Source organism: Saccostrea cucullata, unplaced genomic scaffold (genome assembly GCF_032062105.1).
Source record: "Saccostrea cucullata isolate Sc308-1 unplaced genomic scaffold, CSIRO_AGI_Scuc_v1 ctg54, whole genome shotgun sequence".
Taxonomy (NCBI): Eukaryota; Metazoa; Mollusca; class Bivalvia; order Ostreida; family Ostreidae; genus Saccostrea; species Saccostrea cuccullata.
In genome coordinates this window covers 284,245-300,719 of record NW_026930475.1, presented here as the reverse complement: position 1 = coordinate 300,719, position 16,475 = coordinate 284,245, and the positions used below count along the sequence as shown (strand labels likewise).

The following is a 16,475-nucleotide window of genomic DNA, read 5'->3' as shown; positions in this document are numbered from 1 at the left end:
CCTATACAGTGAATAATTCTTTAAAGATTTTTGATTTTTGGGATAAATTGAAATTTTGTTAATTACTAAATTGATTACAATCACTATGATTATTATTTCAAATTGTCTTTCCGCACACAAAGGCAGTAATTACAAATGACTTTATAATATTGCTCACTGAATAACACATAGTTGACGTTATTAAATTTTAATTGTTATTAATTTATAGCTCTTTTTTGCCATGTCGTTTGATGTAATTTAATTATCATTACATTACTTCGCATTAATTTAATCAAGTTAATTACGTGTGAACAGGGCATAGAGAGAGATTTCAGCTATTTAGTTTTGCTACTACATTTTTTTTCATGCATTTTGCATGAAAATAAAAAAAATTTTAATGCTATAACATTGTTTTGACTTCAAATCAGGATCAGTCATTGTTTCGTTGTTATTCAACCCCCTAAAAATAATGATATTGACATTAGAAATAGTAACTATATATTTGAGATCAAGTTCATCATAAGGATTTATGGAATTTAATCTCGTGACCAACCCGTATTTATATCACACATTATATACCTAAAATGATACCTTATTATATTTACCTTTGTGAAAATGCTATATATTTTTCCTGATTGTGACTTTTAAGGTGTAAAATACATTATTTTTCAAACCCAGCAGCATGTATGTAATCCACTATACGCAGTTAGATTTTATGATCGTGCTATTTTTGAGAAAAATACAGAAAAAATTATGTTAATCACTAAATTGTATACAATCATTATGATTATTTTATACAGTTATAAATACGCATTGCTTTCAGTAGTGTTATATAAATGAAAACATTACAAATATAAATATTATAATATAAAATTTTAATTCGCATTAAAGATTTACTTTTTTGCTGTACTGTGATGCAATTTACACATTCAATTTACTTCATTGTGTTAAACCAACAACCATGTACTTTCATAGTATTTAGATTTCATTTTATATACTATTGACTTTATCTTACAGTTTCAATGTACAATGTAATGAGCTCACAAACATATATGACTTATAATTATCAAGCCTGCCTTCCAAAATTCAAAAGATATAAATTAAACTGTCCAGAGTAGTTTTGCAAAGTAGTTCAGAGTCAAGTGAAGTGTAACTCTGATATTTTCATAATGTTTTATAATAAACAGTGCACATGCTAAAAAGGATAGATTTATCTCTTAAATGTAAAAAAAAAATGCTATATATTAGCACTATGACTTAATGAAAAGTTTCATTGGTACAATGTAATGGGTCACTAGGTTGTATATGACATAATTATCAAGCCTGCCTTCCAAAATTCAAAAGATAATCCACACTGTGTTTTATCTTTGAAATGATTATTTCTTACATAATTATATATTAAAAGTAGAGTATCAAGAATCTGTTTATGTTACATTTGTATTTTTAGATCGTCCTTTAGAGCTACCGGAGTTTGAGATCCTCCCCAACAAGAGTCAGGTGGTGTTTGAGGGGGACAAAATCCCCTTGATCTGCCGGGCCTCCATCATCAACAGGAAGACTCGAATGGTATGGATGCGCCGTGGAGAGGTGGTGTCCACTAACCGCAGTGTAGGGATCTTTGTCATCACAGAGAAGACGCCGGACCAGACCATCATGATCCACACTCTAATGCTTCAGCACCTGACAGAAGGGGACTCGGGGGTGTGGCAGTGTATGGTCACCACCCCTCAGGGAAACGTCTCCACCAGCATCAACATCCTGGTCATTTCTAACAATGCAGCCACTTGTCACTCCAAAACCTCCAAAACCAAGAAGGGTGTGTACAAATGGCCCAGGACTGTGGCGGGGGTCATCAGTGATCAGCCCTGTAAGAGGGGGAGGGGGAGGGCCACGCACCGCTGTAGTGAGAGCAGTCGATGGGAGAAGCTGAACGTAGACCAGTGTGAATATCTGGAGGACCTGACTAGAAAACTTGAGGCATACGCCCATCTGAAAAATGTGAGTGACAAAAAATAGAATGATGAGGAATAATAGTAGGATCATACTATATATATTACTGACATATTGTTAGGATGTTATAGGAATAGTAGTGTTCATTAAGGCATGACATCATTTTTCCTAATGCAAATACTTTTGAAAGAGATAAATTTAATTAGACAATAATATTTCAATCAGTATATTTATATATACATGTACTGTGGAATTATTAAATTTCATGGTGGAATTTGTGGGTACCCTGCATCCAGGAATTCGCAACATAAAATGAATAAATAGGGAAGAATAAATTAAGAGTTATCTTTCTTTTGGTAGATATGAGCAAACAAAACTACACTCCTCCAAACCTATGCAAATTTCATGATTCCACAGTAGTATAAATAATTATTCCCAGTGTAACAGCAGGCCTAGTCAAATCTTTTGAGTCTCAGTGTTTTCTTAGCAGGTTGACTTTTCATTTCCTATTAACACAATGTATTTGTGTTTTTGATTTCAGAAGCATATGAACCAGTCGCAATTTACAGGGATAGCAGATGATCTGATGAGAATCATTTCAGTGCCAGAGAATTTGGAAGATTTGACTCATTTGATTCTGTCCGCACAAATTGTGGAAAATCTGGCCAAAAACCTTCCAGAAAAGAATCAGGTAGGAGTGTGAGGTCCACAAAATAAATTACTTATGGAAGAATTGTGCTTTTTGATGACATCAACTGTTTAATTGTGAAATGCCTACAATACCTGTAAATTTAAAGCTGTCTTTTGTTGGGCCGTATTCTGAGATCTGATTTTCCTCCCCTGTAATAACAGGTATCAGTCATGCTGAGGTTAGTCAATACTCTGATGAGGGAAGGCAGTACCAAATTACATGAGGCTCAACTCCAAGACAAAACCTGCTCCAGGCAAGACACATCAAATAGAGGGGGATCACTCATACAAATTCAGAATATCAAACATAATTTGAATTAAAAATCTGATAGGGAAATATATGTAGTTAAGATATTTTGTCCTTGTTATTGTAGGTTAATTGGTGCAGTTGAAGAAATCCCCAAACATGTGAATGTGTCAGATTATACTGAGAATATCGTCATGGAAACCATCAGTCAGGACATTGAAGAGTTCCAGGGCGTGACCTGTATGGCGTATTCCCAGATTTTTAGCTGTCAACACAGATACATCAATAAAACCATTGCAGAAGAGGTTTGTTGTTTATCAATTTCAATTTCCCAAATAAGATTCACAAATTCAAAAATTTCAAATGGAAGGATGGCCCTTGATGAGAGTGTTTTCGTTTGAATTGAGGATTCATAATGGAGTTGTGTTAGTGAAATTTAATTCACACCATTAGTTACTAGGTATATAAAGTTTTCATATTCATCTATCTCCCATCTTCTCACCTACCGTCATCTGATCTATATCACCATTTTTTACCTGACTTTTTTTTCAAGATGTACACATTGCTAAATTTGTCACCATGTTTTTACCTGGCTTTTTTTTTTTTCAAGCTTTTGCATTATCAAGTGTTTGCAGTTCGACTATCTGGCTATTTGACCAGAGTGCTTTTTCTGATTCATAAAAATTATTTACTTCAAGATGTTGTATTCCAGTTCTGTAGAACACTATATTTGTGCAGCACCTTATTTTTCTGAGATAGGTTTTATTTACAATTAAGTGAGGAAAAAAGGCTGTGAAATTTGTATAATTGCGATATATTTAATCTAAATATTTATGAGAATAAAATCTTTGTGAGCTAGCAAACAGACTTGTAATATTACAGGAAAATAAAGTTCTCACAAATTAAAAGTGATATACATTTACAGTATAAAATTCATTAATGATAATAAGGAAATTTAAGTGTGACATTTCAAAAAAATTCTTAATCAGTTATGGCCTGAAGAAATATGGTTCCAGTTTGAGAATAACAATGCCATAGCCAATACCTTATGTTTCTACCTAATGGAAGAGATTTAAGATGAATCAGATAGCATTTAAAAGATGAATTACCTTGCCTAAATGCTAGTACACTGTGAACCTAGAGATGAATTAAATAAGATGTAATTAATTTATATATTCATCAATGAAAGTGATTCTACAAAATTCTGTCAAGCTGATATATCTGATATAGACAAACTTCTGTTGATGAATCCCCCCTAGGGTGTGTGACTGTCACAAGAGTTAGTACACATATAGAAATTCACCTCAGAATTGAAGGAGACCAAGAAAAAATGACATGGTAATTATTTAAGTAATTGTTGTTGAATGACGGGGCAGGAGAAAGAGGAATAGGAAACATTTTGTTTGGCCTTTTCACTTAGAATGTGATCAGCCAAGCGTGAATGAGCCTTTGAGTTTGACGTTTTACCTGACGGGGGTACATGGTTCAGATTTATCACCAGATAATGGACGGGAACAGTAGCTGGCTATGGTGGTGTGTTTTTGTTCCCAGTGAAAGGATTTATTAACAGCTTGACAGCAAGAAAATGGGAGGAAAATCACGCTAGGTAGCTAATGAGCTGTAGATAGAGGTGTATATTCCAGGAGGAACAGGGAATTTTGATAGGATGTGCTGGAGTTTTCCTTGGTTGTGTGTTAATTGTGGACAAGATCAGTCTGTGTTTGATCTTCTGATTTTTTGATTAATAAAGAACAACAGGGATATGTCAGGAGTACAGTCTTAAGGTAAACATATAGGGAGTATAAATGTGTCAGATCAGAATGCATGTCTTCAATAGGATTAGGCATTGTAGCAATAAACATTCTTTATTGAAAATTGTATCAATACCATTGAATGTCAGTTTTACTACATTTGTTGGATATAAAGCAACAAGTTCTTAAAAAACTGAATGATTCAATTTGTCCATTATTGCCTGACATTACTCATGCAGGAGGGTAATGAGATAACACAGGTGTATATTTATTTTGCAATCCCATTCATACTGATGGTGAGGGGAAATGCAGAAAAGATGTCAGTATAGCTTAATTCAAGTTCAAATGTCAATTCAAAATGAGATTATAGTTTATTGGCAGCAAATTTTGCTCAATTTAGATAAAGTTATTGATTAAATCAGTAAGCATCTAGACAACATTGCATGATGTTCAAGATTTAATACAAATGCTTGTATGCAAGGTAGTTGTCATATAAAATATTGCACACATTCTCAGTGTTATAGTAGTTTATACCTCATTAACCCAAATAGTTTTCAGGAAAACCTTGTTTTCTTGGCATCTAGAATATACCTGAATATAGTAAACTATGTGATGATCTGATTGAAATCCTGGGGGGGGGGGGGGGGGTTATTGTAAGATCTAGCTTTATTGAATTGAAGATTTAGAACCTGCATTTCCTTAGTAAAAACAAGGAACCTAACATTCATGCTCCCCTTCAGTATAAATTGTACATGTATCACAAACAAGTGGTTTACAAGTTTCTGTGATTAACATAATTTCTGTGGCTATATGTCTGACTGACAGACGTGATGTTACAGAGATTTAAGTCGGGTTGTTTCGTTCATGCTTTTATTTAAATCTGGCATTTGAAGTATGATCCTTGGCAAGGTAATATCACATTAAAGAGGATTTTATCTGATCGTCTAACTCAAGTTATGATGGGAAATATTATGTAATTTTAGATGGATTAACTGGGATGTTTATGTCTGGGTGATAGTAATACATTCACCAAAGGCCAATTCCAAATATCAAACCAAACTGCCTGGTCGTCTTTGTCTCTGTAGTGGGATTGAGGACTAGTTTGTGTGATCCCTTTATGTGATTTTTTTAATAATTGTTTATATATCAATAGTTATGACAGTGACATAGATCAAAATCTTACATAGTCTAGAGAAATATTAATGTCAAATTAATTGAATTCTATCTTGTAACAGGTATGAGATTAATTTGCATTCATTAACCCTGTTGAAGACCTGAAATATGAAGGTTACTCTAAAATTGAGAACATAGTACTACACAAAACTTCAAGAAGAAAATTCAGTGTGCTTGGTCCAGCCCATTATAAATGCATTAAATAGAAATAAATGTGGTGGACTTTTATCATTCTATGAATAATTCATAAATTGGTGTTAAAAATGGTTTTAATTTTCAGTGTGAGGCTTTTGTCATGTTATATAGGAATTACATGGATTTTTCTCTTGCAGAACTTGCTAGGAACAGTTCATCTTCCTTCCACTCTCTTCAACACATCAGAAGGCCCGGTGGTCCAGAACAGTTCCACCACGGCCAGACTGCAGTTCATCCTGTACAGAAATGACCAACTGTTCCCCTCCCTGACCCTCCAACATGACGACCCTCGGATCGGATCCAAGACAGTCTCGGTGGTGTCTGCCATCTTGTCCGTAAATTTATGTAAGTATTAAGAGGGGCTGATGAAAGGGTGTGGTTTGGAGGGTGGCAGAGAAAGAGTTTAAGGTGAATTGGGTGTGGAGTGAGTGGTGAATGCACATTGTTGTGCGTCTTTGGTGATTTTAATTTGGTTAGCACTGGTCTGTGAGGAACATTTACATAGGGAAATTAGAATACATAGTTTTGTTGCTTGCTGAGCAACAGTTAGTGATTAGTTTGACTGTCCATCAGTCAGCCTGACACACTAAATTTTCTTTAGGGGGTTTAATTTTCATTGTTTTTGAGGTATGATGAGACCCACAAATTTAAGTCTACCACAAAATGTAAAATGTTACATATCTAAGTACAGTAAAACTCGTTTAGTACGAACACGGATATTGCAAATTCACGGATATAGCAAAGTCATTTTGGATCCCCAGCTATATAAATTTAATGGATTTCTTATATGGTTATAACGAATTACGGATATAGCGAAGTAGGAGTATTTTACCCTATCTTTGGACTTTAAATCAAAATAGGGCGTGTTTGTTCGGCGCTACGTAATGGCAATACTAGTTATTCTCATTGGTTACGAAATTACATAGGAACTTAAAATTGTTGTTGATAACGATGAGACGACTTATGTGCCACCTCTGTGGCGTGAGAGAACTTTTAATTGGCTATTCACTACACCAGTTGACATTCGGCCGCATTTCTATCATGTGTATATTTCAACAGTGAAGGGAAGCTGTGTAAATTTCAGAAGCTTGCAAACTTAAATGCCACGCCTTACTGAAAGTCCATACTAAGCGTGTAATTCTTCTAATTTCAAAGGTCCCAGCGACTTCGTTATAACCGAGTTTTGCTGTACTTATATTATTAATTCTTGATCCATGAAATCAAATCCCCACGAACCAAAAGATTTTCCTCAAGCCTTGAAAATCTGACCCCATGAAAATACGTGATTTTACAGTAATATTTTACTTTTATTCAACAGATAAATTACTGTTTCACTGTTGAAAATTTAATTAGAATTTGAAAACAAACAAGATACAAATTAGGAATAAATGAAATCACACAATGGGATAAAAGACATTTTATTTTGGTACTTCCACAGTTGATCTGGTTTAGCATTATTCACTCACTAGTTCTAGGTCAAAATTAATTTTACGTTTACTAGAACTAGATACCCCCACCCCCTTTCAGAGAAAAAAATCCCACACAGATTTTGAAATATAGAAAAATAACTTGGATGAAAATTGGCATTCGTATTTTCCTGATTTTGCACTGACCTGTAAAAGTCTAATTTATGATAAGACGATTCAGTTCTTGTGATTTATTGTAGGATTTGTTCATGTCTCTGTCTTTTTCAATTTGATTATTCACTTAATGCATGTATTATTCATTTTGTCTTTTCTTGATCTTTAATTCAAGTTTTGGGACTATCTCAAGTGTAACGCAGTAGAAAAGACATTTTCTGAGTGTGCAATGTTTTCAAATCATAAATTATGATGCAATAGAACATAATCATTTCTGATAAATTCACAGCTTGATAAATCAAAATATGATGAATGTTTGTTCAATTCAGTAAGATGTGCAACATACTATAATTATTTACATGTGTATTAGGTTTATGTGGTCTTAAAATTCATTTTTATAGCATCGGCACCGACTGCTTCCTTTACTTTTATCCCCAATGCCAGTTTTATGAATCTCTACTCCTGCTGTTTTCTGTATTCTCCATAATTCTCTTGTTCTCATTCATGCTAGAATTGCAAACTTAATATTTTTGGCTCTTATTTATTTTATAAGTTCTGTGAACCTATAGTGTTACTTATATACTTGTATAATAACAAAGTTTGACCAGTTTTGATGTACTAAAAGTTATGTATTTACTTACCGGTAACCGTAAAATGTTTAAAATGTTTTTTAAAAAAATGCCCATCAGAAATTTTATTTATTTTTAAATTTGTCGACTTTTAAGTCAGCAGTTTTGGAAAACAATTAATAAACAAAAAGGTGGCCTTAAGACATATGAGCAGACATGATCCTGTTGGAGACGTAGATGAGTGTCTAATGGACACTGTTTAGGAACATCTTTTTTTATCTTTCTTTTAACACCCCCCCCCCCACTAAAAAAAAGTATTTCCCTTCCAAACATTTTTTTTACCGTAATTGTAATGCTGTTTACTTTTATGCTATAGGTAGTTTCTATTTCATTGTGAAGTTTATAATTCTTGGGTTTGATTCGGTGAGAAATCAATGGTGAAGAATTTAGCAATCATCACTTTTAGCTATAGAATAGTTCAAACATTTAAGTCGAGTGCTACAATAAGACAGGAGGAAGGTTGCTTTGACTTCAGTGCACTTGAATATGTGTTTTATTTACAGCTCCTGTGGTGGTCAACCTGTCAACTCCAATAACCTTGACCTTCAAGGTGAAGGCTACTTCTGAAAATCTTCTAGCCGTATACTGGGACGCTGCTGCTAATGGTAATGTATAGCATAAGCTGAAAACATTAGACTTAAAATAACATACCACAGTAAAACATGATTATATTGAAGTGGGATAGGATGGGGCTAAATGATCAGTTTTACATATAAATTTTTTACTTATTTTAAAAAATCTTCTCAAAGAGCAAGAAGAGCAAAGCCATATATAGTCATATAGGAGCATTCTCTTGTAGTGTAGATCCAATTTTATTCAAATCATCATATTAGGGATTTATAAAGTGGAAAATCTGTTAAAGAACAGCAGGGCCAAAGTGTGGCCTGTTGTTGATTTTGACCATCAATAATATGGTGACTTGAAATAGACATTTCAATGAAAATGCTACTCATTTGAGAGTTGTACTGATAATCTGATTTCATACACTATTAGTCTGCACATAAATACATAGCTCTTTGCATCTTTAAATTTAAATTTCCAGTATATCAATGGTTGCTGAAAATTTAATGTTTATTTTTTTTCTCAACCACTTCTTGGTCTGATTTCAATAAAACTTGGAACAAGGGTACATGGGTAGACTAAACCAGGGATCATAATTCCATTTTAATATTGGTGTTGCCAAATCCACCCAGTTTTTTTTTCATTTATTAAATAGAAATCAATGAAGCTACAGTCTTGTCAGAGATTTTGGTTTATAAGCTAGATACGTGAGCCAAACATTAATTTGGGTCAGTAACGTTAAGGGGTATTTGGATGATTCAAAACATAAGATAAACATTAGGTTAAAGGGAGAGGGAAAAACTACTAATAGACAATGTAAATACTTCAGCATTTAAAAGCAGGTAAGAGTATTTGAAAATATTTGAAATGTATATCTGAAGGATATATGAATTAATACTTGGTTTCTACAAGTGTTTGTTGACTTCCTGGGGCTACTAACTAAAATCACTGACTGGAAATATTGGTGAAGTCTGAGACATTACAATCTAAAGCATTCTATGTGTCAGCACTGGAACTTAGGCATTTCAGGGGATTTCTTTCTCTTTTTTTATTGAAGTGAAGAGGCAACTTTATATTGGGAAAATGGTGAGATGATGGTTAAAAATGGAGAGGAGTTAAAATTCTCAGAAATATTTAATTTCTTTCTTCTTTTATATAAGGTATTGCATAAATTTAGAGGAAGAAATAAAATGTGGGAAAAAAAGGATTTTTTGTGCATGTTTTTAAAGAGTCTTTGTTTTAACAGGTGGGTTAGGAGACTGGAGGACTGATGGCTGTTCTATCAAAGGAATTGTCAAGAACTACACCACTGTCCAATGTCAGCATCTCTCTATATTCGCTGTGATTGAGGTACACAGTATTGTTTTATTTTAAAGATGAAATGCATTGTTTACAGGAAAGCAGAGTTTATTCAGAATTTCAAAAAACTTACACTTTTTAGTGTCCTTTGAAAATTTAGTATAAATTTCTTATAAGTAGAATAAAAAAGTTTTAAAATAATTAGGTTTGGTAATTAGCAGTACATTGTGAGCCATTTAGATGTCAGTATGAAATTTGTGCCTGTATTTACAGACCTCCCCTGGGACCGAGGTCCTCTCTCTGAAGATGTTCCAGCTGATGCATGTAGCGGTGTACGTAGGAAGCTGTGTGTGCCTCCTGTGTCTAATGGCTGTCATCATCACTTACGTGTCCTGCTTCAGGTATACATTATCAGCTGATGTGTATCACATGTTGTCACTGTCACTTTATTGTTTACAAATCATATGAATAGGCCAATAATTGAAGCAATTCTTTCTTTTTATTCAAAACAGAACTTTCATTATTTTTGATATAAGAAAAAAATCTTTTAGTATTGAAATACAATTTATGCTTGGATTTAATGCTTTTGATGCTTTAATTATGGAATACAAAATTTGATAATTTTTTTATAGAGAGAAACATTTTTACTTTTAGATTTATTAATGTGCCCAACAAAATGAAGCACTCTGTGATCAACATCAGTGTGTGTGTCCTGCTGCTCATCATAGGCTTTACCATGGGAGTCAAACGCACAGATCACCTACTAGCATGTCAGATCATTGGAATTTCCATGCATTATTTAACTTTATGTGCCATCTTCTGGATAACAATCACTTCCTTGTAAGTATTCAACATTGTACAAAGTGACCGTATAAAGGGCCTGAGGTGAATTGTTCTTTTCTTCGTGCCATATGCATGAAAATTATCTCACTTATAAAACCCCTTAAAATAATCTGCAAACTTAAATAACAAGAAAAAGAACAGCACTTAATGACAGACTTAAGCTGATTTACTGATAAATTTCTGCACAGAACCAAATTACTAAATTGATGTTTCCTTTTGTAGCAATATGATGAAGAAATTTTCCAAGGCCAGTAAACCCCCCGCCCCACCCCCAGATATGCCAGGTATGCCTTTACCCCCCAAACCAATGATTCGGTTTTACCTGCTGGGCTGGGGTGTTCCTACCATTATCTGTGGCATCACAGCTGCTGTCAGTCTGGATCACTACTCAGAGCCCTCATAGTAAGTGTATCTGACATAGGAATTGTACTTCATACAACTGAATACTCGAGTACTTATTGAAAAGTCCAGGCATTGATTAATTAAATCAATATTTGAGTACTTAGAAAAATAACGATACGTTATCTTAGAATTACAGTTGAACTTTGGTATCTCAAACTCCAATATCTCAAATACCATGGATATGTGGAAGTGATTTGGAAGTCCCAACCACATATTCTTTAAGTATTTTACCTTCAATGTCTCGAATCCTCGGATATCTTGAAGTATTTTCTCAGTCCCATGAGGTTCGAGGTAACGAAGTTTGACTGTATTATAATTCAATATCATTGTTATTTGTCAAGCACATTCTACTTCTCATGATACTTACATGTAGGTGAATTATATTGTCTTTGGGCTTTTCCAATTGATGTACTGTAATTTACTTTTGTTACAATTTCAGCTGCTTCCTTGCCTGGGACCCCAGTCTTGGAGCATTTTATGGCCCTGTGGCTTTACTGGTGGTCTTCAATCTTGTGTTCTTCCTGCGGATTTCATGTGTAATTCAAGGAAGTACAAACAATCTGAATGAATCTAATCGGACAGAGGATATCAATGATATCGAGCTTACTCAGAATGGCGACAACAACAACACCGAGATTGAGGCGCTCACTCAGACCAATAACAACCCGAGTAACATTGAGCCTTCTCTGGGGGACGACTCGGAGATTAAATCTCTGGTGTCCAGTGTGGCTGACCAGGAGAAGAGACCTCAGTCACAGCTATATGCAGTCATATCTATCTTAATTCTGTTTATTTTATTCTGGGTCTGTGGGGCAGTGGCTGTGGCAGAACCTTTTAAATTCATTATTCCTATGCAGGAGTTAATTTTCAGTTATCTCTATGGATTTACCTGTGCCATATTTGGAATATTTATGTTGTGCTATTTTTGTTTGTCAAGGAAGGATTCATGTTCTAGTTGGAAAAGATTTTTTCTTTGTGAGAAACATCCTTTGTATGATTTAAACTACCAGGCAGCCGCCAATCACAGTGCATTAAGTAATGGTCATGTGATGCAGGAAAATGGAAACTTAGATCCTGATGTGAAATCATACAACATAACACATGAGATGCCCACTGACAGTGTAAAGCAATCCAATATCAATCTAGTCCCTGCCAATTCTAGTTCTTTTATTGAAGATTCAGTTAATAATGGTGCTCATGACAGTAATATTAAAGTATTCTATAACCCAAGACAAAATGGCGTGGCTAAAAAGTTTTGGGAAAAACAGAGACATAATTCCCGTTACATCAGCAGGGACGCAACCAAAGAATTCAATGGAAGTATCACATCTTTTTCGGGATCGGAAGCCAATAATCGTCAGCAGACAAGTGGTAATCTTAGTGATGGAAAATCTCACCTTAGTATTGAAATTCAGATTCAATCTAAAGGAGTACTGAACCATCCACAGAATGGGAAATCACCTCTTCCTCCACCATTCAGTAATGCTATGGTGGTCCCTCACAGCGGAGTGCCTGGGCACCTCACACCAGTGTTCTCTATGGTTCCACCAAATAAGACCAATATAACTGGAGGATCAGGATCTGTTAATGCTACGAGCCCGTGCTGTAGCACTGTGTCCTATTGTGATTCACACACTGTGTCCCAACATACAAGGTCACCTAGTTCATGTTCTCTGGGGTCAAGGTCACATCCAAGTGCCTTCACTCCTGTGACTCCCAGGAATAACACTTTACCTAAACCTCATAAGACCTCAGATGGCAACATCCCACAGTTACCCCCCTCTTACAATGATTTGATAAAAAATGGATCCCTGTCAAGAATACGTGACTTTGATGGACAGAGCCAAGTGGGTGACTCTCGTTGTCAGAGTCCAAGGGTTCAAGGTTTACACAGTGAACCTCATCTAATATACCCCCCTCCTGGGCCCCTCAGTACTCAGGAAGGCTGTACATATACACAGTATGGATCAGTGGATGATCATATTACGTGTGAACCACAGCGTTCTCAGAGAGCTCGTTCACATTCTGGTGGATATAGTTCTGATGCTGGTGCAAAAAATCTCCGGAAAAAGGAGAGTTTTATTCAAGAAGTACAGCAGAGGGTTCCAAATATGGAGCCTCTTATGATCATTCAGTGTCGTTCACCAACAAATCAGCTGAATCAATCACAAAACAGTAACTCACGATCTTCTATGCATCAGTCGAACCAAATCCAAAATAGCAATTGTCGGTCACCTGTTTGTCAACTAAACCAATCACAAAATGGTACTTACTTGAGTCCAAATATGAATGTTGGAAAACAGAGTAAACTTTATACACCTGACAGTGATAGTGGTATAAATTACAAGAAAACTCCCGACTCAGATCATAACTCGGAGCCGAGCAGCTCTCGTCATCACCGAAGGTCACATGACCACCGGGGTAACTCACGTCAAGCACGGGGAAATCCAAGGACAAAGTTTGAGTGGGACAAGGGTATTAGTAAAGCCAAGTCAGTTCCTTATGCATATGTGAATCATAAATATGCAGAGAGGGTCAGAAAGAAGCTGAACAACCAAACCCCAATGGAGGCCAAGAATGACTGGGGTTCCCCTAGTCTGGATGAGGATAGCACGTCCTCGTCAGGAAACGAGGCCTGCTTTGATCACAATGTGTGGGTGCTACAAAACCAAAGGAAGCTTAAACGCAAGAAAGAAACAAGTGTATAACTGTGTATATTTATCAGTAACTTATTGTGACAATGTATTTAACTTACTTATCAGTGCAATTCCAGTATTGTCTTTTTTTACCTTGATGTAGACTTCATGTTTTCAGTCACAAGATCAATATAAGATATTTTTTGTGTTTCAGTTGTGAAACACAAGGCCAAAATTTTATCCAGTTTTGATACAAGTATGTCGTATTGAATATCTTAAAAATTGTGGATAAATGTATTTTTATTCAACAAATTACATAGTTAAATCTTATTTGTACATTTGATAATCTATTTATTTTTTTGAATATTGAGATTTTTTCTGTAGCTATTATATTTAAATTGTGCATGTACACCTAAGGAGACTGTTTTATACTTTCTTTTATACATGTATTTATGAGGTTGTGTGTCTACTAATTTGAAAGGTTGATCAAATTTTTAGAATACATGTACTTGCAGGCTAATTCACATATCCATTATTCTAAAAATGGGACATTGTTATTCAAATTTTTTAGATGGAATAAACTCTGAGAATATAAACATGTGAATAAAAAATGAACTAATATTAGGTTTTGAATACGTAAACATCATTTGGGATGATTAAATGTGAACAAATTCAATGATAAATGGAATCAATGATAATAAATGTATTTTAGGCATTAGGTTTGTAGTATAAGAAGCCACATGAGCTTAGAGACTTTATCAGACAAGAGTATCATTTTCAGTCCATTTTTCTTGGCATTATTTTTATTAGCTGAATCTGGGTGCTGACATCAATGTATTTACATAGAGTACATACATAATTATTATTATGTGTTATTTATTTACCATTTTATATACATGTCCATGTTATATGTTAATGATCTTCAGACTGAACTTTGTAGTTTTGTATTTGTTCCCCTTTAAATGTGATTGTAAATACATGTGTATTTTAAACAAATAAAAAGCCCTTACTGTAAAAAAAAAAGAAAGAGTATTTTATGATTCACGTTAGCGTCTCCTTCCAGTTTCAGTTTTTTTAGCGTAGGTTCGTTCCCAAGTAACTACAGGTATATAAGCCCTACTGACCAAACTTGCATGGATTAAGGGATGGACACTAACAGACTTTCTTCAGATGCTGGATGCATTTTCCAGATGAGAATTTTGAGCTTTGAGCATTTTGGGGCAGGTTTATTCCCAAAAGATTCTTAGCCTGGGCTTGACCAGGCTACATGGATGATGTACATAGGGATGCAGTCTAACAGACTTGCTTCAGATCTGGGATCTACATTTTCTATATGAGAGACCAGGGTAATGTACCCATAGTTATACACGTAAAAGCACTGCAACAGTATGGCCTGTTGTGATTCAACTTGGATGGTGCAACTAGAGATTTACATTATCAGAGACTTTGGTTGTTATTTCTGGATTTTTGGAGCAGTTTCATTCCAAAGGAATGATCTACCTGAATCAAACTAGCATCGAAAATTTTTTTTATCTCGTGAGCTTTCTGTCTAGAAAATTTTGCTGGGAGATTTACTTCATAGATACATGTACTCTTAACATTCATCAAGGTGATCTTCATAATCATTTATTATTTTTTATGTTAATTTATAAATATTAATTTGCACAATGCTTTGTTGAGATCAGAAGAGCTTATGGGATAGTAAGGAGTCCGTCCTCTGTCTGACTTCCTGTAAACAATTTTTCAAAATGTTACTCCTCCTAACAGTTTTGGTCTGATTTCGATATAACTTGGCACATAAGTAGACTACACTACAATACATAATTTTGTATATCAGTTTTTGATTTTGGTAAATGGGGTTACCATGGTTTCTTAAAATAGATATTTCTGTAAAATGCTTTCGAAATGATACGCCTCCTACAGTCTTGGTTTGATTTCAATATAACTTGGCACACATATTCTGAGATATATATTAAAGGTATTAATTGTTTTTATGATGAATGATGTTGCCATGGTAACTAAAATTGAAAATTTCTAAAAGATTCTTTCAAAAGGCTATTCCTACAGTTGTAATTTTATTGCAAATCTTGCCACAAAAAGAGACTAAATCAAGAAACACTGTTGTATTCACGCTGCTAATTTCTTGTTATCGATGAAAGCTGAAATTTTGTATAAATAGAAACTGCTTTTTTAAATAAAACACTTATGCCCATCCCCCAAAATTGACATTTTTCCAAGTTCAAAAGGGCATAACTCTGTCAAAAATGGCGCAATTGTACCCAAAACAGAACTTGACCTAGATATTCATCTGATAAATCTGTACACTAAATTTCATTTCAGTTTGTGCAATGGTTGCCAAGAAAATGAATGGAAACTGCAAATAATTGGAATTTTTCTAAGTCTAAGGGGCATAACTCTATCAAAAATGGCGCAATCGTATCCAAAATAAAAGATGACCTAGATATTCATCTGATATATCCGTATACATGTACCAAAATTCATTTCAGTATGTGCAACGGTTGTGAAGAAAATGAACCGAA

At 34.6% G+C, this 16,475-nt stretch overlaps 1 protein-coding gene across 2 annotated transcripts in view; it reads left to right on the top strand.

Moving 5' to 3' along the window:
- The window catches only part of LOC134228714 (adhesion G protein-coupled receptor A3-like), a 36,362-nt gene extending 21,421 nt beyond the window's left edge, over nucleotides 1-14,941 (top strand). For both annotated transcript variants that reach the window (XM_062710401.1, XM_062710400.1), the window contains 11 exons: nucleotides 1,427-1,977; nucleotides 2,471-2,620; nucleotides 2,782-2,873; nucleotides 2,994-3,171; nucleotides 6,123-6,330; nucleotides 8,698-8,799; nucleotides 10,002-10,105; nucleotides 10,328-10,455; nucleotides 10,709-10,894; nucleotides 11,120-11,299; nucleotides 11,739-14,941. In XM_062710401.1, coding sequence (XP_062566385.1) covers nucleotides 1,427-1,977; nucleotides 2,471-2,620; nucleotides 2,782-2,873; nucleotides 2,994-3,171; nucleotides 6,123-6,330; nucleotides 8,698-8,799; nucleotides 10,002-10,105; nucleotides 10,328-10,455; nucleotides 10,709-10,894; nucleotides 11,120-11,299; nucleotides 11,739-14,007 — 4,148 coding nt within the window. In that variant the 3' untranslated portion in view covers nucleotides 14,008-14,941. The remainder of the gene's footprint in view (nucleotides 1-1,426; nucleotides 1,978-2,470; nucleotides 2,621-2,781; nucleotides 2,874-2,993; nucleotides 3,172-6,122; nucleotides 6,331-8,697; nucleotides 8,800-10,001; nucleotides 10,106-10,327; nucleotides 10,456-10,708; nucleotides 10,895-11,119; nucleotides 11,300-11,738) is intronic.
- Nucleotides 14,942-16,475: the final 1,534 nt, after the last annotated feature.